Source organism: Cupressus sempervirens, chromosome 6 (genome assembly GCF_028749045.1).
Source record: "Cupressus sempervirens isolate cs-2001-9-10 chromosome 6, ASM2874904v1, whole genome shotgun sequence".
NCBI classification, from domain to species: Eukaryota; Viridiplantae; Streptophyta; class Pinopsida; order Cupressales; family Cupressaceae; genus Cupressus; species Cupressus sempervirens.
In genome coordinates, this window is record NC_143123.1 from 486,342,959 (window position 1) to 486,369,619 (window position 26,661).

A 26,661-nucleotide genomic window follows, 5' to 3' on the forward strand; every position below is an offset into this window, starting at 1 on the left:
TCTGGCATGATTTTGTATCTGTCCCAATGGTTATGTTGCCGATGTTTATATGATTTCAATACAGATTTTCCCACAAACTTTTCTACAATTGAATTTCTTTGAGATTTAGAATTGAAAGGTGCATTTACACCGCCATAATCTTCACCTGGCTAACGTAAATATATATAAACATACGATAGTCCACTTGACCTGTTTAAATAATTACAACTAAAGAGAACAATGGTAACTTTATTGATGAATACTGTTCAAAGCTTAGAAAAGAAGAGAACAGTTTGTGCTTCTCCATAATCATCGCTTGAATTGAAAACGTTGACCTTGAATTTTTAATTTGAGAGGTCCCATTATAAGTGACTTAGAATTCGATAATTTTCTGTTCAATTATTTTATTTCACCAGCCATTTTCTAATTACCATTATTTTCTCTTTAAATAAATAATCTATTGTAATAAAGTTCTACTCATAACCTGTCAAACATAAAAAAGTGTATCCACACAAATGTTTGTTTCTTAATAAGTACAATGGATTTTTCATCCTTTTACACAAATCTACGAGATCTCGCCAAAAAACAAATTGAAATCTTTTCCAATTTTGATAAGGTTTCCAACGAATATTTATCCCATACTTCTACACTGAAAACAATGGTTATAAGTTTTAGTTTCTCTATTGATATATGGATATATGGTTGTATTTAATGATAGATTATCCATAACTATCATCTAAACAAAGACGTGTCCATAACCTTTGAGAAGTAATGTTCTAATTGAAGTATATTTAACTTACCTCTTAGCAAGCTCTATATTCACATATACCTCTGTATTTGCAAACTCCAATAATGTAAATAAAGACTAAGACAGAAATATGTGATTGACTAACCTACAAAGCCAACAAGTATCGCCTGCCTTGAAACGGCCATTGAAGTGGTCTATAGAATTTACACCATCTCCTTTGCATTGGGTACATTGCACCATTCCTGAAATATCAAAAATATCACTTAAAATATATCCATGTGCAGAACAGACACAAAGCTCAAGAAAATATAAACTCTAGCAGGACAGGATAATATAAAAATTGGCTAAACTACTATTGAAGTCAAAGATACTGAGTATATAGCAATCGTAGACAGCATACATGCAATTTATGCAGAACACTGAAAAAAGATATCATATTTAGATGCTTTATTGTTGATCTTTTACCAACATCCTTACATCACCTAGTCAATTAACTATTTTAAGATCAACCATTCTTCTGACTCTTTAGTATCCAACCAAAACAACCAAATTTTTGCCTATAAGAGTGAGAGTCACAGGAAGAACTAATATGGACTCAAGGAAGAAGAAAGTGAAACCGAAGATGCTAGGGAAATTGTACACGCAGAAAGAGAAGAAAGTTATTGCAACACAAAATGTAGTGTTTAAAGGGCTCATTGGATTGAAGTGCAGATAATGGTGACAAGAAACACCAAACACTGACTTGGTGAAACAAAATATCAAGGGTTGAAGTTCATCGGGCCATCCAAATGCCCGTATTTTGCATCCGAGATTATGAAGGTGCCCTTCGCATGTTGGTCGATACTTTTGACAGATTCTCATGCACCGGCACCTTCGAGTTTCTTGGGTATGACCTCAAGGTTTCTTTCACAACAGCTGAATTCACTAGAGTGTTTGGTATCCTTGGAAGAAATGGAAAGAAAATTGATTTGAAGGCAAAGAAAATTAACCAAGATAAGAAAGAACATTTGATTAGATTGGTCTCAAAGACTCTAACACCAGCCAAGATGGATTTTGTAGCAAGTGCCTCCAAGAGCCAATGGATGAAGAAGTCATTCATTGTTGAAGGACGATGGCATTGTCTTATGGACGTGGTGAAGAGAAGACTTACTGGTTCTAGTTGAGCCTCAAATATTGCCCTCCCATAGATTCTCCTCATGAACGGTATCAGAAACGATCTGTTGTATGACTGGGCACCACTTTTGGCAGTGCAGATGTACAAATTTCTTGCCCTTCAGCACAAGACCTTTTATATGCCGCATTATGTGACAGGCCAACTCTTGGATGCTTCGCGTGTGCAGATTCCTCCTAGCGAGTTGGAAGTGAAGCCAGAGGGTACCTTGGCACCTGGCAAGACTCCAATATTTTATTGGAGAAATTTGAATGTTGGTAGAGTGCCCGCTGGATAGACGCAGAAGCGCCAGGTAGTTTGTCTCAGAGTCGAAGGGAGACATTGATAATGGCTGGGAGGACAACAGTGAGAGCTCCTCAAGTGATAGCTAGGCCATGGAGGTAGAGGCTGTGGATTCGGCGCTCACTTTCGCACCAGTTGGCATTGGAGTTGACATTGGAGTTGGAGTTGGCAGTGGCTCAGTTCTTTTTGCTCCACCACTACTCTCAGAGGTCCATTTAACTCCTCTGACCACCACTACAGGATTGATGACCACATTGCCCATGCCAACATTTGATCAAGTGAGGACGCTGGTGAGCATGAACACACCAATAATAGTGCCAGCATTTGAGTCACTCTCGGCTAAGTGCTAGTTGGAGGTACAAAGTCAATTGGAGGTATTGATGGTAAGCGGGTAGCATAGTCGTCGTAGGGGGATGAGGCAGTGGAGATGGAGATGGTTACTGTACCAAAGCCTGTCAGTGAGGACATGGTCGAAGACAGGGTGGTGGATATGATAGTGTGGAGACAGCATTGGAGCCAAACATGGATAGATGGCTCAATCGGTTGTAGCTCACACTCATCAGACCTGTGAAGCCTATGATATGTTCACCACAATGACCATTACCCCCACCCACTGATATTGTAGATTTGGAGGTTAGGTCTTCGCCTATGAGAGCTTTCAAGCAAGAGAGGGTTCCTACTGTTATGGATAGAGAGGCAAGCAATGTGGTTGTAGGGGAGACAATGCTTCCACAAATATCTTTTCAAGAGGAGGCTTAGGGTCTAGTGACCCAAACTTGGACCAATACTTGGTAGACATGGTCCCAGGTGTCTGGAGAGTTGTGGCTTCAATGTGGCTATGAGCTCGTGATGGGATAGACCAGTAGGTGGAGCATCTCCTGGCATTTGTTAGCAGAGGTTGTGGAGAGGAGTTTACTAGGTGTTCGAAGCCTTGGGGGTTGCCTACTACTAAGACCCTCAAGATGTTAGAGGGTTGGGGTCTGTGCAGGCCCATGGGAGAGTCAGGCCCAGACCTCCTTACGGAGTTGAATAAATCTTTCGTGAGGGGTATTACCAATGAAGGAAGACTCAGCATCTAGCCTCAAGAGCTTAAGCCCAACGGTTAGTCGCAATCTCAACTCGAGAGGAGCTAGCCAAACAGTTACATGAAGTAGAGGTTGAGTTGGGGTAGTGTAGAGATCAGCTTGTAGAGAGGGAGGCCAGGTTGGAAAAGAGAGAGGCTTAGTTGGCAAAAAAGAAAGTTTGAGCGAGCATCATTGGAGGCTCTTCACCCCACAGCTATGGAGTTGATAGATAAGAAGGAAAAGGAGATTTTGGAGACAGACTATGGTGAAGGCAGCTAGGGAGCGTCAAATGGTAGCTGAGAGTAATTAAAACTAAAGGACAAAGCAAATGTATAAGCTCATTGAGAAGCTAGCGGCTTCTACACCATTGACTCATTCTTCAGGGATGCAACCTTAGCCTTTTTTAATGTCTTTCTTGTACTTTGGGGAGGGGGGATGATGTTGTCAGTAAAATAGCTATTACCATGTGATTAGTGTGTCCAAAGGCGTAGGCAATTCGGGTAGTTGGTTGGTTGTGACGATTCATAGTCGCAACCCTTTGGCACTTTATATTCTATGTACTTGCATTTGATCATCATCAAGATTGTGAACGAAGAAGTAATGTTGTCAATGTAAATCTAAATATATGGATGTAACCATTTCCCAAAATTAATAAAGAAGTTCACAAGTTCTTTGATATTGTGTTGTGTAGCATTATATTTCTCTCTTCATAAATATTATGTGTCTTAAACATGTTACCTGAAGCGGTAAATAGGAGCTCCCAAATTTCCATAAGTATTTCAGGTAGATTGTTATGCTAGTGAAAAGCTTAATGATGCCAATAAAAAGTATTATCTATGATCAAGAGTTTTATGCTATAGTACAAGCTTAGAAGAAATGGAGACATTATTTGGTGTTAAAAGAGTTTATTTTTTACACAAACTATCAAGCCTTGCAATATCTAAAGAGTCAACAAAAGTTGAATCTAAGGCACTTTAAATGGGTTGAATATTTGCAAAGTTATACTTTTATTTTGAAGCACGAGAATGGAATGTCAAACAAAGTTGCAAGTGCCTTAGATAGAAAGAAAAAGTAGTTGACACAAATGAAGATAGAGGTTATAGGTTTTATAAGCTCAAAAGTTTGTAACATGAAGATCCAAACCTTGCAAAAGCTGAGAGAACTTGCTTGGAATTTTTTTATTTTAAATAGGAACAAATGTTTGGATTTCTTAATCCAAGATGGGATGTTGCTCTAGGAAGCTAGTTGGGCATTACATGGAGTTTTAAGAGAGAGAAACATATCCAGGAGAAGCGTCATGATTGACTAGACACTTTAGTTTGTTAATGTTTTTCCCAGAAATAAAGATAAACAACAATAAACGAAAGAACAAAAATGACACGTAAACACAACAATTTATCCTAGGAAAACCCTCCAACTTAAAGGGACAAACCCAGCTACACTAGAAAAATCTCTTTTATTAAAATAATAAATTTCCAAGTACAATGCTTTAAATTGAATACAATACTTATCACACAAAGCAATCATATATATATATATTGAATTGAGACTTCATATCATAACTAAAGGTCTCTTTATTCACCAAATGCATGTCTCTTCAAATTTCTAGACACATTTCTCTTCACATGCCACATGTCTCTCCGTATAATAAAATGTCTAGTTAGAGTGAGACACCTAGCACACCTTGGACACCATGTCGTGCTCACTTGGAAATATCACCATAAATCTCTTCCTTAGCTGATGACGCAAAACTACAAAGGCATTTTCTCAATTTTAACATACAGCAATATCATCTTCAACACACCCTCTTAGCAAGAGAAATCTTTAGTATGGCAGGTACACATAGCTGCAATAAAAAATGTCGTTAACAAATTCTCATCACATATTTTCTCAATAAAACATTGTTATCTCAACATAACATTATTCACCATTGTTACTTCATAAAAGCATAAGATTAAAGTCATGGAGTCACATACATGACTTCCACCATAACTACTCGTAGAGCTTTCACCTCAGACTTCTCCCAAAGAAGAATACAATTCCACCATGCCTACTAGCAAAGGATGAATTGAGGGCTTTCATCTCAAAATTTTCCTAGAGAAGAATGCATTTCCACTATGCTTACTCACAGAGGGTGGATCGAGGGCTATCACCTCTGACTTCTCTCAGAGAAGAATGCATTTCCATCATGCCTACGCGTTGACGGTAGATACACCATACCTACTCGCCAAGGGTGAAACAAGGGATTTCACTTCGAATTTCTCTAACAAAAAGGAACTCATTAACAATATGTTTAAGAATGGCTAAGATTCTCTCTCAATACAAACTCCTCAACAGAAGCAGCATTTGCATTGTTTTGATTGCCACAATAAGAGAGTTGATTTCAAGCTGACCAAACAGGAAACTTTAGCAATCACACTGCCACATAAGCTTGCAAAGATTAAGATGTCTCCCTCTATCACGCAACCTCCCTCTGAAGCTCAATAGTCTCCCTCTGAATATTATTTCCTATATATGATATTCCTTCACCAATTTAGTCCTATGAGTGCAAGCATCATCCCCATATAGTTTGCATGACTTTGTATATAATCTCTCATCATCCCATTGATTCGTCTTGCAACCAAGAGAGATCAATAAAGACTCATAGAATCAACCTATCATGAAGAGAAATATACAAACCAATGCTAAAAGCATACATTATTTTCAGTAATATAACAAAATTCATGATCTATACTTAAAGTTATAATCATAGAATACTTATCTCTTTGTAGTCTAGATTTCCTTAGCAGGCACACAAATATGAGTCATACACAATAATCTGTATTTATATAATGATCGTAGCATTTGCTTAAAATGTTAGACTAATAAAATGTTGAAAAGAAAATAAACAACCCTCTTGAATTTACTGAAGTGACGCATTAACCAGCTTGATAACTTTCCAACATCCATGTCTTTGCTATACGTATATTATCAAAAATGGCTATTCAAAATGTGAACCATTAAGAGAAAATCAAAGATCACAAAACAACATCGTTTATCAAAACCGATGAAGTTTCACAATACATTCACTGAACAGCAGCCTGCATAGATAATAAATGCTTACTAGAATGTCTAGTCAATAGATACATTACAAACTAAAATAAAATAAATAAAAAGATCCTAAACGGTGTCGCGAGAAGCCAAAAATGACACACAAATAACTATAAGAAATCTCTCGGCGGCAATCATGGAGACTCTCGATAAGTCCAAAAGGACTAAGTTACATGAAACTTGGTGATTCAGAGAAAACCATAAATTGAAATATGTAAAAGAACCGATGGAAGAAAAATAAAGAAGCTCAACTTAAAGCCCCCAAAAATTCTTGGTCAATCTAGAAGCACTAAAAGAGAGGCAAACTCTCGAATGCGTGGTGAGATAGCCACCAATCATTACATACATATAAACAATCAATCGCCAATAATGAAAAGAAGTGAAGATGATCATCCCAAAGGGGTGGGTAACGATGCAAATATGAGCCCCCAGTTAAGCGTAAAAAAAGAAATGAAAACAATTGCATATAGGACGGTGACACACACCAAATTGACTTAGCATAATCCACTAAACAAGCCCGATAAACGCATCTAAAGTTCATATTCAAATCTGGAAACTGCTACACATGGCTCATAGACAGAGCATAAAAAACAAGCAGCAAAACTTCTATACACAGACAAATAACTACAAAAAAAATTTCAGTGCAAACACTATATAAAATCTTTGATATAATGAATAAGCTCTTTCATTGTAGCCAATTGAGCAACAAGAGTGTTTACAGTACAGGGTAAAAGGATACTTATTGCATTCAGTAGACTAAGATGTAATACAGAACAGATACTTTATTTATATATGCAATATGCACTCCAAGTACAATTCTTACAATCATAATGATTATGATTCAATAGTCCCTTCGTACGGTGTACATATACTTTCCTGAAGGGGTGACGCAACCGTCATGCGCCCTTTCAAATACAATTCTAGCCATTGGCTACACTATAGATTTCACTGACAACATCATCCCCCCCAAAAAGTAAAGTCGTCTCCAGACGACAATTACAAAATGTCCAAGACAGATTAACAAATTGGAATATATTAATTGTGACTAACTATAACAGGATAGATCTTTTTCCGTCACATCACATTCACATTCCTTCCGTGCTTGCACCAAACTGGTCTCCAAAACACGTTGCATCTATAGCCTCTACTAACACAATATTGTCTCCCTAGCCAATCTGACCTTGATAGCACCCATGTCGCATTCTCTGCTTCCAACTCCTGGGTATACTGAGCCAAGTGTCGCTTTACTGCCTCCACCTGGATGGTTAGCTCCTCCCAAGCTCTCTATGCATCCACCAAGAGAGCCTCACATCCAACCAACACCTACTCCGAGTGCCTCAAAGCATAGCACCTCTCTTGAAAGGCTTGCTCCAGTGCTCTCTCCACCTCTAGCATACAGACACTCTATGCTTGCAGCAGCTCCAGGTCTCATCAACTGGTCACACTTCCCAAGACTGATAACTGAACTGACTAGGGGTCAAGGGGGCAACGCACCCAGCGAGGTCCTAGGGCAAAGCTCGCAGTACAACGCAGGGTCGAGGGGTAGCGCCCCCAGCACCAAGACCAAATTAGCACCCTTAAACCCACACAAAAGTCCATGGAACACACCATTTTTGTGATTTTCTTTCGATCCTATTCTCTTTCTACCAACCACTTATGTTTTCTTCACTACCTGTTTATGTCTTTCCCTTCGGTACTATATGTTATTCATTGTGAACTGTTTTGACTTGTCATCCTTTTTTTCTTTTTTTCTTTTTTTCAATACTTTCTTGCTCTTCAGTGTATTCTACCTCTAATCAAGCCTTCACTAGCCGTGCTGTAATCTACTCTACTCAATCCTAATATATTGTTTTCAATTGTACGACACCGCTCATCTCTTAATTTGCAGGGCAAAACCCCTTTGTTGCCTTCCTACCGTATGGTGGTGTGCTGTATAGATAGTTGTAATTCCTTTAAACTAGTGGTTGTACAATGATGCTCTGGGCTCCTCTCTGCCAATGTGTCGACCGTACGATGTCTTACTTGTACGGTATTCATATATGTGTACGACGTACAATGTTTATATGCTTACCAATATTAGTTCTTTATGTCGTACAATATGTCCTCATACCCATCCACAGACGTGCATTGCCTTCAATTCCTTCCATCGTACGGTATCGTAATGATCGTACGATGTGCCTTCCTGATAGACTGTACGGTATCCTACCCATACACGCTTCCCAATGTTACTTTTTTTTGCCATACAATATGGGTTTTCTCTTTTATGCTCGGCCTTCCATACTATGTGTTTTTTTTTTATGGCGGTTACTCTCTCCGTAATGACTCTACGGTAGTACAGTATCTTTTTAGCTATGTGGTGTGCATTGGATAGACCTTCAATACCGTACGGTGTTTCATTTACACAATGTTGCCTTTCCCTCCGCCTTAGTTGTACAAAATTCATAGGCTTCTCTTGCTCTCAACTTTCTCTCCTTAGCCGTACGATACTCTCTCCTTTAGCCATACAAGATGTTTTATTCGATACCGTACGGTATTAATTACTCTCTTGCCAAGTTATACAGTAGCTATATAACATCTCTTGTTTGTTATGATTTTGCCAATTGCTCTATTACAATTTTTCCCTTTTTGCCTTCTTATTTTATACATTATTATTTATATTAACTTATTTACATATATACATTACAAAATTTTACATATGTTGCACAACACAACATTCTTCCTCCAGACTGTACGATGCTATGCCTGTTTGCGATGTTGACCATATAGTCAATTTTGTTGTTGTTCGCCCGTGTTGTCTATACTGTCCGCACAGCCACTTTCGTACGTCAACACAATGCTTTTATATTTTCCTTTGGACCATACAATGTTTGGCATCTTTTCTTTGTGCAACCCATACACAATCCTATAGTAGCCCTTTCTTGTTGTCTTCTCCCGTCTGTACGGTCGCTTGTTTCTCTGTGTTTGTACAATTTCCTCCTGCTATTGTGTGGTGATACTTTTTTATGCTTCAGTACGGTGTTGTCTTCAGTGTTCTCTACAATCTGTACAAGATCTTCTGAAACTGATTCCCCTCACTCGTGTCCATGATTTTATGTCCGTACGGTGTACGATACTGTCTTCCCCTTGTCGTACAGTGCATTTTTTGTGACAGCATGCGAAATTTGTACAGTACTCCTTGGTCGTACGGTGTGCATTTCTAGTTGCTACATAGTTCTTTTTGTCTCCTTGTGTTGACTGTACGATGTGTTTTCCTTGCTACTGGCAACTTTCTACTAAATCCATCATGCGGTGTAACCTTTTCTTTTCACGTGGTCCATTCACAATGTACCATACGATGGAATCTTTCCTTTTGCTGAGTTCGTACTGCATGTTCTTTCTCTTGTATTGGCCGTACGGTATGCTCTTTCCTTCAGCTTCACTCGTAACCGCCTTTCCTTCTTTCACTTCTCTATATTCCTTGAGTCATTCATTTTCCTCTCCTTTATACCCTTCGTCAACCCCTAACATATTACAGCTCGGAAAGAGCTCGTAGTCCCCCATCTACCAATGGAGTAGGTCATTCATCGAGTCCAAGTCATCATCGTTAGACCCTCCTTCCAATCTCAAAATTCCCTCTTCGTCAGGTTCCATTCTTTTCTTCCCCTCGTCGTCCCCTCCGCCTTCGCCTTTGAAATCCGACGACGTTGCCTCCTCACCTACCATCTATGTGTGTAAGTTGATTACAAATCTCCAACCTCTGCCTTCAATGGACAGGGTATTCCGTTTCCAATCACGTTTCACCTTCACTTGTACCAGCCAACCCTGTCCAAGGATGGCATCATACTCTTTTCTTTTCAACAGAATGACCACGAGATCCAATAAAAATGGTTGCATTCCAATGGTTACAAGTTGCGCCATCAGGGTCCCTAAAGGCTTGATTTTGTGCTAATCGGCAGTGAGTAGTTGAAATGTAGGTTGTCCCAACTTTTTCCATATATCCTCTGGTAGTAGGTTTACCACTAACCCTCCATCTACAATTGTGTCCGTGAGTACGATTCCTAGCATACCCATCTCTGCTACTGCAAGGTGTCTTCCCGTAGTGAGTGCCAGTAGCATTGGGTTTGTTGCAGTCGTTCTATTGCCATCCTTTCATGTCTCTTCCGTTGCTTTCGAGAGTAGTGTCGTGTTCAATATTGTCATTCGTAACTGAGGCATTGCAAGAAGGTCATTTAGTTTCATAGGAACTTCCATTTGCATTACCTGCCTTATAATATTTTGTTCTGCCAGGTTCCTCTTCGAGGTGCCGGCAGTGTATTTTGTTTGTGATTTCTCAGCTTCCATTTGTTTTTCCAATTCCACTTGTGCTTGTTGTAACCTCTTCTTTTCTTCCTCTGCATGTGGGTACATTGCCTTCTTTGCTTGCTCGCAATGATGGCTAGTGTCTCCTCATCACATGTTTCGATGCTTAACAACTTCACCCCTTAGGGCATTTTGAATGCTCGTGGTCTCTTGGACCACACCATCTACATAATAACTGTGGCATTTCCTTCGTGGTACAGTTTCTAGCGAAGTACCCCCAAAGGTTGCACACACAATATTCTATAATTGGCTGTCCACTCGAGTCGTACTGTATTCCACTTCGACCCCTATTATTGTTATTATTATTATTCTTATTGCCTCGTTTGTGCCAGTTATTGTTACGATACCCTCCTGAGGTTGCGTCATTGTTCGTGTTTGTTCCTACTCCTACGGTAGATACTTCTTGCATAGTAATACTTGCTGATGTCCCTTTGTTTTCATATTAAACGAGTATTTCTTAGTGGAATGTCCCACAATTTGGCAGATATCGCAAAATTATTTCTTCGGGAAAGAGCCCTTGTGTGACCCTCCTCCTTACAGTCCATACACCACAATTCACCTTTCACCGAGTCAAGACTTTTCTTTCAGATTTTTTAACTCCATCATCCATGTTACATCCCAATTTTTGACCTAATTTTAAATTTTCTCATAGCGGTTATAGATTGAACAAATTTTTCTTTCATGATCATGTTAAGTAGGTAGTTATTTATATTCGTTGTATTAACTATTAATGAAGATGGTCATTATCCATTATTGTTAGATGATGTTTAGCAGTTGCTTGATTTTGGAATTATGGTTAATAATCAAATTCTTTAAATGTTTATATGAAAATTATTATGGAACTTGTTATTATGGTGGAAGTGTTTCATGGGTGATTGCAAGAGAAGATGAAGGGGGGAAGCATTGCTAAACAGGATCAACGGAATGGGATACTAGCATAGTCCAAGTCAACAAGATTGACAAGTATGACCTTAAACTTCTTTGGTGAGGACCTAGCAACTTGAACTTCAGGATACATCTATAGGACCCGCATGAGCTATTAAATAAATAATTTAAGAAACATAAAATAATTTAATTAAAATATAAACATGTACCTCAAAGTATTTTAAATGATCTTTCACCATATTATTGTAATATATACTTATGTACGTACACATAGACATAAAAAATGAAGTGACACCATAATATTATTTTCTTATAATAAAATGATGCCACCTCACCAATATATCTACGTGTACATAGATAAATATAAACCATAATATTTTTCGAATTATAAACTTCAAATCTTCTTCCACCTTTTTAATTCTTCTTTTCTTTGAAAAAACTAATTAAACACTTGGCATTTAATTGGTGTTCAAAAAGCCAAGATAATTCTTTAAGTTACGGAAGCCAAAGAGTCCTTTTTAATCCTTTTTATATCATGGGTCGAGAGAGACGAAATACTCAAGAGAACACATTTCCGATTTCCTTATTTATTATCGCATTTTCCTTGCTCATTCCGACTCCCTTTATCATTTTCGACTTCTTCATTATTTTCGTCTTCCTTTGCTCATATTTCCAGCTACCATTTACCATTGGAAACCCAGCAAACTCCAAGCAGGATCTCTGCAAATTATAGCGCTATCATTCTTGTTATAGGCTACCGTATATTATTCTACCTTGCTGAAGTTGAGGTTGCCTTTACATACTGCAGTTACACAAAGTAATCAATTTGAAGAAGAATGGATATACATGTGTATGCATGTCTTAAGGAGTACAATCTCTCAAATCACAGAATGTGAAATGTTGGAAGCATCTAATTGCCATGAATTAACAAAACAAAGCCGACTGCTCTGAGAATCCGAACACCTAGGACTCACCGACTGTATAGCCATGGAAAGGCGAAGAGGTGAGATGAAATCTGCAAGAATATAGAACTGGAATTAGATATGATTAAATAAATTAAATAATCTTACTTAATAGCTCATGCTTGCCCTTATTTTTGTTCTTATTGTCAAGTTGAACGATGGTGATCAAGTCGTTGAACCCATCAGAAAACTTTGGCCAAGGTAGTTTAAAGGCATGTTTGCCATCTATTGATCACTTGATGTCAGTGGTGCCAGTTATGCAAACATGTTCGTCCATAACTATGCGAACATTCTAAACACCAGAATGCTTAGGTGACTGGACTAAGAATATGCCAAGCTCGATCCCGGGGTAGGGAGGGTCTTTCTAATTCAATAGATTGTGTGGGGATAAGTATGGTTTGAGGTTGGGAGGTTAAGCCTAAGTCAATGCTTCTCCTCTTACCGAATGCCAAGGCTTGCACAACTAGCTAAAGACCCACCAGTTGATACTTGTATATTTCTTTTCTTCTTTCCATGATAAGCATTTACTTACTTGTATGTAGAAAAGATAGTTAATCGTTGATCTAGTTATTTCAGTTGATCATTAAAGAGAGACCAATGGAAGCATATTAGAGTAGTCCAGAATCTACTCTTGATAAGAAGAGATAGGAGAAATCTTGGACAGCCTTGTGAGTAGAAGTATACGAAGCGGGTTGTATTTAGAATTAAGTGGAAAGGAAAGCTAGTTGAAGATTAATCATAGTTGTCTAAGGAAGCCATTCGTTATTTCGGTTTTCCTCTAGGATAAGAAATGTGACAAGGTCACTTCTCAAATTACCTTGGGTGTTTCATGCGTGAGCATCCAATGGTGTAAGGGCAATCTTACAACACCCAAAAAGATCGTATTACCTTTTTTATAGGTTTCTATAGTTTTTTTAAAGCCCATAGTGACATTTCAAAGCTGTAGGACAGAATTCTGAAAAAGTGAAAATTATCACCTGCTATATTTAGTGAGAGCATATATGAACATTTCAGTCCATATAGGCCAAAATCGTGAAAAAAAGTGTGGCATGATGCATCAAACATCTTCATTTAGACTCGACATTTGCCCCACAACCCCACCCCAAATCACAATAGGGAACACACCATGGGCACTTCACCTAGACCCCCACCAAACACATTGATACATTTTGTCATTGTATTTTGGCATTTTCCACTAAAAAAAATATATTATGTTTTGTCAAACATTGAAATGTTTTTAGATTGTCAAATATCCTTTGAGCCCGAGTCTGCAAATAACAACCTAAAGTAGAGTATGTTCAAAAAGCACGCTGAATAGTAGGGGGCATAAATGCATTAAATATTTATTTGCAAAGGCCTTTGGTGGAGCTCTAACAACCTAAAGTAGAGTACATTCAAAAAGCACGCTGAATAGTAGGGGGCATAAATGCATTAAATATTTATTTTCGAAGGCCTCTGATGGAGCCCTAATTTTTGCAAAAATTAGGGCCTCTGTTTGAGAGATAATGTTCGAGAATTGTGATGAAAATAATGTAATTGATGGCGAATATGAAATGGGTTAAAATCAGTAGTGTCAAATCAAAGTGTTCAGGTCCATCCAATTAGATATGGCTATACGCATTTTTGATATGTATGATGATAGACATTTGAAGCAAGACTACTAATGGAGATTTTGACCTAAGAAGAAACACATGAATATGACATGATAAACTTAATAAGCATCAATATAGAAAACTATAATGAAGAGACCTGCACATTATAACTATATCAGCAATGGGAGGATGGATCTAGTGGAGTTAGAGGTCAATGTATAGAAATTCACGATGAAGAAGAGCTTGCAGTGGAGTGCATTGAAGTTACAAAAGATGATGTTGAAAGAAATGCCCTCCGGAAGTGTGACCAGATTGCAATCACATTGCGTAAGGAGCTTTCTGGCAAGTGGATCAACAACTACCAACATGTATTGTGATAGATATGCAAAGGTGGACGCCACTGTGACAAAAAATTGTAAAACATGGAGACATCAATGTTGCCTCCACTAACAGAGATTCTTCATTTCAACCAAGCTTGAGGCCTTATTAGTGTAAAAATCACTTTTCTCGAGTCTTAACTAACAACTAACATATCACAAAAATATAGTTATTACTAAATTTTCATAGGAAGACAGTTATATCAGCTACGTTCATGCGAATGAGATTAACGGTTACAATCAGTTAGACGGAAATCTCATAACTAACACTATCAATGAATTTACCAAAGAAATTAAAATTTACATACCATAGAATTCGAAACCAAAATCAATTTAGAAATGCTTCCGCAAACACCCGAGTTAGTCCACAAGTACTACTTAGGATCAAATGACAATTACCATTAAATACCACTATATCAAAATCAAATGGCGATTATCATCAAATACCACTATATCAATTACGGCATCCATTATCATTGGATCATTTAGGACATCACATACCACTGTATCAATTAGGGCATCAATTACCATTGGATCATTTAGGACATTCGATATCACTGTAACATTTAGGACGTCAAATACCACTGTATCATTTAGGACATTAGATACCACCGTATCATTTAGGGCGTCAGATACCACTGTATCATTTAGGGCATCAGATACTACTGTATCATTTAGGATATCAGATACCACTGTATCATTTGGGACATTAGATACCACCGTATCATTTAAGGCATCAGATACCACTGTTTCATTTAGGGCATCAAATACTATTGTATCATTTAGGACACCAGATACCACTATATCATTTGGGGAGTCAAATACCTTTGTTTCATTTCTTTTCTTCCTATTGCTAACTGTGGCAATAACATAAGATTAGAAGATATGCTCATAATCATTATTCTTATAAATGAAAGACTGAAATAACAATCTTATAGATATATTCCATATTCAATTAGATGGTCAACCAATCTAACTGGTTACCAATTACATTGACAAAAAAGGTTGCTTACATCAAAAGAAATAACTGAATTCAACGATATAAATTAATCCATCATATCTTCTACTTGTATAAATATCATGAAAGTAAAAATACCTATTACCAATAAATGTTTGAGTGCTCAACTTATCTTTATCTAATACACATCTTGACATCTTGTGGAGAGAGGAAACATAGTCAGGGGCTTAACCACCCAACCACAGACCTTCAACTTATCCCCACACTTTCTCTAACTAGAAAGGCCCTCCCTACCCGAAATAGACATGGAACACCTTGTCAGCCACTGAGCATCTTGGTACTTAACCACACCACTCGACTTGACAACAGAGAATGAATTGGACATGCATGAGCTATTAAACGATTTCCCTTTTTAAATTAATATATTATTGCTATATCATTTCTGATTGTGTTTCCATGTTATTGCAGATTTCTTTATCACCTCTTCACCTCTTCCTTGGCCACTCAGTCGGGTGAGTCCCAGGTGTTTAAATCTCAGAGTGAACCAACTCAATCTGCTACTCCTCAGCTAAAGTATGATTAATTACATATTCAATATATCTCAGCTTTTATGGCTTGAGGACATAATCTTAAGACTTGCAAAAGTACAATTTGATCCTGACTTACAGCAGTATAAGAAAGATGTTTGAACTCAACATGACAATTCATCTTTACTCAATATGGAAAGATTAGTCTCTTTGATATTACAATGCAGACTTCTCATGGATGTACTTCGTTCTGCTATAATTTCTAATGTAGAAATAGAGAGACTAAAGATGTGTAACTCAGAAAAGAAGTGACCACTTAACCTAATCTAATGTAATACAGAAACGTGAGCCTTGGCTTGATGTTTAATAGCCGGCTTCCTCACAACAACAGTCTGTATGCAATATCAGAAAGTGCCTGATTTCCACCTTCAACAAGAGTGTAGAAACAAGGAGTAAAACAGTGGAAAGGAATGCAGGAGTAAAATCGTGTGGAGGCAAAATACATATCCGACTTCTCTCGGCTTCCAAATATATGTAAAGGCATTTGATTTCTCAAAGGCTTCCAAGAAGCCGTAACTCTTAAAGAAATGTTTTGCCTTCTTGGATGCCGATATAATATGCCAAGTGTACATTTCAATTTCTAGTAAAGAAAATAAATAAATAAATATGGAAAAGAACTTGAAAGGTTACAAATCAAAAGAATAATATAAACATATTTATTTACTTGCACGTAAATATATTTTATTAAAATGGCACATATTAAATGTTTATCCACGGTCGTACCTTTTAAATATATATCTCTAAATACATGTTTCATCTTGGAAGATTTATTATATCTTCTTGTACATGCATTTAAATGTACGTATTAAATAGATAAAATCTTGTATAAAAATAATACTATGATGTCACATTTAATTTATATCTATGTGTGCGTACATAAATATGTATTATAATGATGTGGTGGAAAAGTCAACCAAAAGCCATTTGAGGTACGCATTAATTAAGTTTAAAAGATAATATTTTAAATGTTTATTTAATAGCTCATGCATGTCCATTAATTATATCCTATTATGCAGTCGCTAGGTCCTCAACCATCGTGATTCACGATTCATACCCATTTGCCCAGTGATGGTGATGCTACTATGCCCAATTCTTTTCTGACAATGCATCTACCCCTTTGATGTGCTCCCTACAAGGAAATTCTCTACAATTAAATCATATTACCATAACAAGTTATTAATCATAAATAATCATAACGGCTAACTGCCTTTTCAATTCCCACGAATTCATAACAAATAACCATCTGCAATAGCTTAAAAATATTATCATAATGGTTAACTAGCATGTCATCTTCATATAAAATTATAACAATTTACCATTTTACCATTTCACATGATTATAACAAATTTCAACTGTCAACTGACTTGACGTGAAACCTCAACGGCTATATGAACATTTTAAATTGGGTCAAAAATTGGGATCTAACAATTAGCTTGTCAGGGTTAATTTTATTCTCCTGCTGCATAGAAAGAAGAATTAATAGAACTATATTACTTCTCAAACTGAAGTCACGATCAATGTATATTATTCATTTCTTGGTAGTTACAATATCCCTTAGATAGACTTGCATCACTTGTGCACAAAGACAAAGGATATTGACCAACAAAGTATGATGAAGGAAACATGCCGCACTACCACACAGAATGATATTTGAAGTGTATGCACTCAGAACTAAAGTGGATTCAAGCTATATATGGTTGGATTTCTGACACGTGCTCTGCTCCATATTATGGCATCGTCTAAATTTACAGGAAAGAGAAAATGATGTACACGATAATTTTCTGTTTAGTATCCCCTGTTGAATGTTGTTTCATAAGAAAACATACAGCCCAATATATAAAGTTACGATGGGACGAGGAAGAATAGGAGATGCCGTAAAAGTTGAGAGCATATGCAACAATGAAATAGTATGAGGGAGCAAGTCCGCTGACCGAAGGCCCACGACATCAAGATGATTAAAAATAAGTACCAAAAATATTCAATACCCTATCTAAAACAATCATAGTGAATCAAGGAATCACTATAAGTCTAAAGAACTATGAGACCAAAGTCAAACAAAACAAATCTCCAGTTGCAGCGGTTCATAAACAAGAAACAGATTTTATAAATTGCATATAAGACAAACAATTACAAATAATTTGTGATTTTGATTAACAATTGGGTTAGAGATTATTATGATATGCGATTGAGCTGTTGCAACTATCGATATGTGATTAGGTGGAATGGAATAGTGTGATGGTTTATAAGCACACCATTTCACCTATATATAAAAAATGAAAGAATAAAGAACAACAAGATATATTCAGAGAAAAATTATAAAAAGATGTACATATTTTGTAAGGAGAAATAAGGAGCGTAAAGCATGGCTTTGTAATATGAATTCAAATATTTTATTTTAATAATAAAATAAAAGGCCCTTTGATTATTTTTATTAAAGGCATGGAGATTTAAATTGCAATGGATTCGTCCTTTATAATCATCTTTAAATTTTGTAAACAATTTAAATGTCAGATAAGTGGACACAGTTTTTTAGCATCTCAAATGTGATTATCATAGATATAGTGAAATATCAAATTGTTTCCATATATGTGTCCAGTTTGTCTCCCTACCATAGGAGTTAAACTTCAATCTAGACTAATTTAAGATTGCATATATATTTGATCTGTCGCATCTTGATTATTAAATTGTTGATAGTATAAGTGTGTAGAACTTTATAAAGTTGTATGCAAAAATCTTCATTGTAGTTGACTTTGTTACTCAAATATGCAAAGGCACTGGTCTTTTGAAATATTGAAGTATTAGTATTGGGTTTATATTTGAAGTCATCAAATCTATATCTTCCTTCTTACAAGCATCAAACCAATTGTTAAGAACCATATACAAAACATTCAATTATTTCAAGCAAGCATTCAATTTCATTTTGATCAAGTTTGAGGACCTTGCCAACTGGAAAACTCACAAAACTTAAATTCGCTATAAAAAACCTTTAGATCATGTGATCAGGTTTAGAGTGAAGGCTTACCTCCCTAGATGTAGTGAAACCTGAAGTGCAGGGGAATTGAAGTCCTTCCTATTCGTTGGCTAGAACTAATTGTGGAATCCTATTGGAGAATTGGCAAGCTCTTGGATTTCCAATCTGTGGTTTTGGGAACGAACAAATTGGTGACTCTACTGGGGAGAGTTGCTCATAATATATGTTGTGGAGTTATCCAAAATTTCAAATTTGCAGACTGGAATCAGAAAGTAGTTTTATCAATTTGTTTGGAAGTGTACTCTGCTAGAAGCGAGAACCTGGAAGATCAACATAATCAATATATTCCTTGAAAGAGGTGGCAACTCTATTCAATACAATTTTTAGTTGGTACCTCTACTAAGGGAGAAGACTCAAAAGGGAATGGTAGATAGTCGTTTCAAATGCATCGATCGTTTCAAAGAAAGCCTTTCATTCCGGATGGCATTTGGCCATTGGATTTCAGCAATTTTGATTATGAACCTAGCAAGTTATCCCCAAAACTTTCACTTGTACCAAAGTTCCATGGAGAATGGGATGAATCAGCACTTGGACATTTCGATGTGTTTTATACATTCATAGAAGATTATGAGATTTGTGCAGAAGATCGATTGATGAAGCTATTTGTGAGGACATTAAAGGACAATGTGAGACAAGCATATGAATCATTACCTACAAAATGTATCTCATCTTGGAAGGATTTTGAACAATGGGTCTTATATGAATTTCATGATGAAAGCGAGGAAAATGAGATGTGTTAAGAACAGTATGAAGACCAAAATTGCAACATGGAAGATCTTGACATGTCTCCACTTGATGCTTTTTTCAGTTTAGAGAGATTTGAAGGGGAGTCTTCAGCGTATTTGTACATGAGGATGACAAAAATTTATCATGAGATACCATCAGACATCATGCCCCCATAAGTGGAATTTATAAAGAATTTTTTTGAGTTGGGAATCTCACCAAGTGAACCCGATTTGAAGCTTTTTTTTCAGATATTGTAAGAAGGTGATGGAGATGTAGAAAGATATACCAAAGTGCTACAAGAACATAATGATCTTTCAGATTTGAATGGAGAAGAAGTTTTGGGCAGTCTGAAGGAGAATCTACCCATGATGATACTCATATGCCAACAGATAACAGTGACTGTAAAAATGAGGAAGAGGATTCTCTTAGTGTGGAAGAGATTTCAGCCTTGTTAGACATTGAATATCATAAACATACTGAGAGAAATAGTCCAATTTTTTTCTCAATTTACCATGGTGAACAAGTTGATAGATCAGCACATAATCAGAGGATACTAGATGAAGGGGATGATATTTTCCAAGAATCAAATAGTGGAGAAAAGGTAGAACTGCATATGGTGTATGAACAGGAGGACGTTTCAGAAGATAATATCAATGAAGATATTAGTGTTGTTGATGAGATACTTGATGATCCAAATGAAAGCTCTCATGAAGGTATGCCTGAATTTTCTATGTTCTTGAATCATTGTTTGAAGAGGAAGCCGATGAAGATATGGTTGAGTTCTCTATGTTCTTGAATCCATTATTTGAAGAGGATTTTCTTTACAATCAAGCCCATCAGCATCATGATGAAGATAGCAGTCCTAATTTTGAAGTTGATGAAATTCATTACATGCATTCAGAATGTGAGACATCTTTCAGTTCATCCTATGAGCAGGAGTTGTATCAAACATGTGAAGATGAGATTGAATCAGCCAAGCACAATGAGGAGAACATGTTGAAGAATGATTCTGAAATTTTTCCATATGTACTATCTGATTAGATTCTTTATGAAAGTGAAGTAGCATTTTATGAAGATAAACCTTGTTGTGAGAAAAGACAATATCTAAAGCACGGTGGTAGGGCAGATTGCATGCAAGATGATAATCAAGCAAAGGAGACTTGCTCTGTTGTGTGTATGATTGATCAAACACATGACCCAAAGGATCTTCCATTCAGCAAAGACCGCATTGATCAAACAAAATCAACAAGTATTGTCCATAAGGATGATACATCTAATTCAACAAAAGATCAGATGTTGAGGTCAAATGATTATGAAATAGGTTTCTTTTCAGATACTCTTATTGATAAGGGAAGGGAAAATTCTGATCCTAAGCAAATGATGAGGGGAGTTAGAACAGTGATCAGGAGATCCAAAGTGTTACATGATCAAAATTGGGTCTTAGAGGGAAGAATCTATGTTTGTTTTGGGGGGGCCTGGGGCCACTCAATTTCACTTTGCACTAGGTTAAGCATAGATACATGGTCTACTTAACCCAGAGATAGCTGGGATACTCATTATGCCCGAAAAGCAGATATGTCCCGAATAAGGGGCACTGATGGAGCCCTAAGTGTTGCAAAAATTAGGGCCTCCATTTGAAAAATAATGTTCGAAATTTGTGATGAAAATAATGTCACCAATGGCCAATATGAAATGAGTTAAAATCAGTAATGTCAAATCAAAGTGTTCAGGTCCATCCATTTAGATATGGCCATTCCAGTTTTTATATGTATGATGATAGACATTTGAAGCAAGACTACTAATGGAGATATTGACCTAAGAAGAAAAGCATGAATATGAAATGATACACTTAGTATGCAGTGATCTGATTAACTTAATATGCATCAATATAGAAAACTATAATGAAGAGACATGCACATGATAACTATATCAGCAATGAGAGGACGGATCTAGTGGAGTTAGAGGTCAGAGTATAGAAATTACTAATGAAGAAGAGCTTGCAGTAAAATACATTGAAGTTACAGAAGATGATGTACTGTGAAACATGGAAATTTCTGGCAAGTGGATCAACAACTGCCAACATGTACTGTGATAGATATGCAAAGGTGGACACCACTGTGACAAAAAATTGTAACACATGGAGACATCGATGTTGCCTACAGTAACAGAGATTCTTCATTTCAACCAAGCTTGAGGCCTTATTAGCTTGTTGGGTTTAATTTTATTCTCCTGATGCACAGAAAGAAGAATTAATAGAACTGTATTACTTCTCAAACTGAAGTCACACTCAATGTATATTATTCATTTCTTGGCAGTTACAATATCCCTCAAACGGACTTGCATCACTTGCGCACAAAGACAAAGGATATCGACCAAGGACGTATGATGAAGGAAACGTGCCGCACTACTACACAGAATGATATTCAAAGTGTATGCACTCAAAACTAAAGCAGATTCAAGCTATATATGGTTGGATTTCTAGCACACATGCTCTGCTTCATATTATGGCACTGTCCAGATTTTACAAGAAAGAGCAAATGATGTACACAATAATTCCCTATGAAATATCCCCTGCTGAATGTTGTTTCATAAGAAAATATACAACTCGATAAATAAAGTTACGATGGAAATATATAAGAAACAACAAGGAAGAAGAGTAGATGCTGATAGATGCCGTAAAAGTCGAGCACATGCAACGATGAAATAGCATGAGGGAGCAAGTTTGCTGATAGAAGGCCCACAACATCAAGATGATTTAATATAAGTGCCAAAAATATTCAATACTCTGTTTAATACAATCGCAGTGAATCAAGGAATCACGATAAGTCTAATTAACAATGAGACCAAAGTCAAACAAAACAAATCTCCAGTTGTGTCGGTTCATAAACAAGAGAGAGATTTTATAAATTGCATATAAGACAAACAATTACAAATAATTTGTGATTTTGATTAACAATTGGGCTAAAGATTTTTTTGATATGTGATTTAGCAGTTACGACTGCCGATGTTTGATTAGGTGGAATGAATAGTGTGATGGTTTATACTCGCACCATTTCGCTCATATATAAATAATGAAAGAATAAAGAACAAGATATATTCGAAGGAAAATTATAAAAAGATATACAGATTTTGTAAGGACGAATAAGGAGCGTACAGCATGGCTTTGTAATATGAATTCAAATATTTTATTTTAATAAGAAAATAAAAAGGCCTTTGTTTATTTTTATTGAAGGCATGGAGATTTAAATTGTAGTTGATTCGTCCTTTATAATCATCTTTAAATTCTGTAAACAATATAAATGTCAGATAAGTAGACACGGTCATTTAACATCTTAAATGTGATTATCATAGATATAGTTGAATATCAAATTGTTTCCATATCTGTGTCCAGTTTCTCTCCCTAGCATAGGAGTTAAAGTTCAATCTGGACTAATTTAAGATTGCATATATATTTGATCTGTCGCATCTTGATTATTAAATTGTTGACAGTATAAGTGCATAGAACTTTATAAAGTTGTATGTGAAAATCTTCATTATAGTTGACTTTATTGCTTGAATAAGCAAAGGCACTAGTCTTTTGAATCACTGAAGTATTATTATTGGGTTTATCTTTGAAGTCATAAAATCTATATCTTCCTTCTTACAAGCTAAGTTACCGATTCTGGTTTTGATGCGGATGCAGGTGCGGGTGCTAATGCATGGATGCACGGATTTTTTTTTGGGAGATTTTGGATGCATTTGGGTGCGTCCATACATAAGTGTCTGCATGTATTTATATATATATAAAGTTGTCAACTATAATTTATGTACACAAAGAAATACAAGTAATATAAAATATACAAAAATAAACCATTCATTGAATCATTATCATAATCAAATAGTTACAAAACATAATAAAGTTACTAGATATAACTAAAGCAAATATTTCGTAGATTGCTTTTTATATTTTAAACATAATATTATGTTTATAAGATTGATCTTTCTTTATTTTGTTTTGTACATATGATTAATTATCGATAAATATTAAAATACATTTTTAAAAAACATACTTTTTAAAAGTGAGTTAAGAAAAATATTTTGATTATCACTAATAAAAATGAACATTTTTATTCTTTTAAATTTCCTTTTATCTCTAAGAATTAAAATAACAAATCTAATTACTATTGAAAATATACAATTAAAAAAGACAGATAAAAGAACAATATTTATATTATTTTTTAATCTAACTATTCAATCCATTGTTTAATTAAATCCTTTATAAAGATGGATATATTGCTCTACAAAAGTTCTAAATATGGATAGATATATCTTATTTTTATATTTAAAAATTTGATGGACAATATCTAGTCTCAATTCTAATTACCTCCAATCAATAGCATTTAGTCCAAACAAAAAAAAGCTTGCTACAATGGCATAGCCATTCTCACTCCCTTTAATTGATAACATTGAATTAAAATATACTTGCTACAAGGATATAGTCATATTGCAAACACCTAAAAATTAATTTTTCAAAAGCATTGACCAATATTTTTGTTAACTAAAAAATATCATAAAAAATATATATCTCATTAAATGGATATACCTATCCACCAAAAAGAAAAAGTAACATTAATACACAAATTATAATCCTCTTGCAATGAGTAAATTATAAAATGGCTGCGGGCTCAATTCCATTCTTTGAATATAAGGAGGTCACCCATCTCCTCTGACTCTTCTTTGAATCCCAGGAGCTTCAGGTTTATCCATTATTGAAGGATTGGGAAAGTGAAAATCAGTTTTCCTCGCCAAAGGTTTAGACGTGCTCACAACCTAAAGCAATGGAGCCTTCAACACCACCATTGAACTATATTAGTGCACCCAAATGCTCTCCGAAGCACCCCGCGCGCATCCGCAAGAGAAGATGGTGCTTCCTAACAACACCCCCCTTGCATCTGCGCACCAGTCCGCATCTACATCCACATCCCCCTCCAGGCCAGACGCATTGGTAACTTAGCTTACAAGCATCAAACCCATTGTTAAGAACCATATACAAAACATTCAATTATTTCAAGCAAGCATTCAATTTCATTTTGATCGAGTTTGAGGACCTTGCCAATCGGAGAACTCGCAAAGCTTAAATTCACTATAAATAAGCTTCGGATCATGTGATCAGGTTTGGAGTGAAGGTTTACCCACCTAAGTGTAGCGAAGCCTAAAGTGCAAGGGAATTGAAGTCATTCCCGTTCATTGGCCAGAACTGATTGTGGAATCATGTTGGAGAATTGGCAAGCTCTTGGATTTCCAATCTATGGTTTTGGGAACCAACAACCTCCACAAGAAATATCTATCCATCCCAGCCTGCTAGCGCTCTACGCAGCTTTAATTATTACAAGAAGCAATCATTGTATTTGTAACTACCCATAGCTTACTAGGACATAAAGAATGTTCATTTGTTTTGGCTGTCATGTGGCAACAAATATGAAGTCATTCAACAATACAGATTAAATGTATGAGGCACTCAAAGGGTTGTCATATTAACATTTGTAGCAAATATAGGGATACACATTTTTTGGTGCATGGAGAGCATATCTAGTAAGATGTTATAGTACTATTTTCTGAGTTTCCAAAAGTATCGTAATCTATTGCTACTCTTGTATGTCATTGTTTCATATAGATGGCATTATCTTTCAGCTACAAACTTTTTAGCCTGTTTTTATATTGAAGATCGTTTACAAATCTTGTGCTCATTCGAATAGCAACATGAGACTTACAAGCTTGTTCAAGCTCCTTATAAGCAACCACACTAGAACAACAATTGGAAGACCAAGAGTCACAACTTAGAATCCACCTTTTACAATGAGACAAATACAAGCAATGGAAGACCACCATAAAGATGTCCCTCTTGGGATTTGAACCAAGATCTCCACAATGAGAACTCATTATTTCAACCAACTAAGCTGAACCCCTTCGACCTTTTTAATTTGTTTTCATTTAATTCCATATGTAGAATAAAGGCATAGCTTAGACACGTAGCTAATGTGCCATTCTAATTTTATTTATTGCAACAGTTAACATAGGCTCATCCTCTCCCTCTTTCCGATTTGATACTGTTGTACGTCTTGTTAAAAATACATTTTTAAGAAAAGTATACTAATCCTGGCAATTCGACTGAATTATACAACAATGTTGGAATACATTTGAGAATGGATTTCCACCAGCAAAGGGTCATCCCACTGAAGCAAGATTCTACTCTGATTGACTGAATTACCAAATTAACTTATGTGGTAAAAAGACAATGGCAGGATATGCCGTTCATTTAGCTGTTTGTACATTATGCAAAAATCTTACTTTCATATACTGATTCTCCAGTTCAATTGAAAGTAAGGAACTGATACTTAAAGCTACCCAATAGTCTTTCCTTTGCTTTCAGAATGATGATTTTCTATTAGTCTGGAAATGAACAAAACAATTCATTAATTATATAGCCAGAAAACCAAGCAGTTTTTATAAGGAAAGATTAAGATCCATACCAGAATATATCAAAAATGAACTGGCATTCTATTTGATAAACAAGACCTTACCCTTTATCTACCTCCTTGTGCAAACTTCTTTTAATGCAATGTTATTTTGAAATGCACGAGTACAGATCCTATTTCTTCTTGTAAGTAGGAGTAATAGGCTTTGCACAAAGGACAGAGGAAGCCTCAACTAATGCCAGTTGTTCAAGATTACTGCCCTTGAGTAAACTGGAGTTGTAGTCCATAGTCCATCATCTACAAAGTCCAGCAGACATCTGTTGTGGATACTAGAATTGCTTGAGCATAAGACTAGCCCAAAAGTTGTAATCCTAATGCTTGAGAAGTGTGAGATAACCTAAATGTCTTCATGAACT

At 36.1% G+C, this 26,661-nt stretch overlaps 1 protein-coding gene across 1 annotated transcript in view; it reads right to left on the reverse strand.

Annotated features, from left to right (window-relative positions):
• The window catches only part of LOC149553152 (DnaJ/Hsp40 cysteine-rich domain superfamily protein), a 118,967-nt gene that overhangs the window by 32,870 nt on the left and 59,436 nt on the right, over positions 1-26,661 (reverse strand). Inside the window, exon 4 of the mRNA XM_089788652.1 lies at positions 873-969. Coding sequence (XP_089644778.1) covers positions 873-969 — 97 coding nt within the window. The remainder of the gene's footprint in view (positions 1-872; positions 970-26,661) is intronic.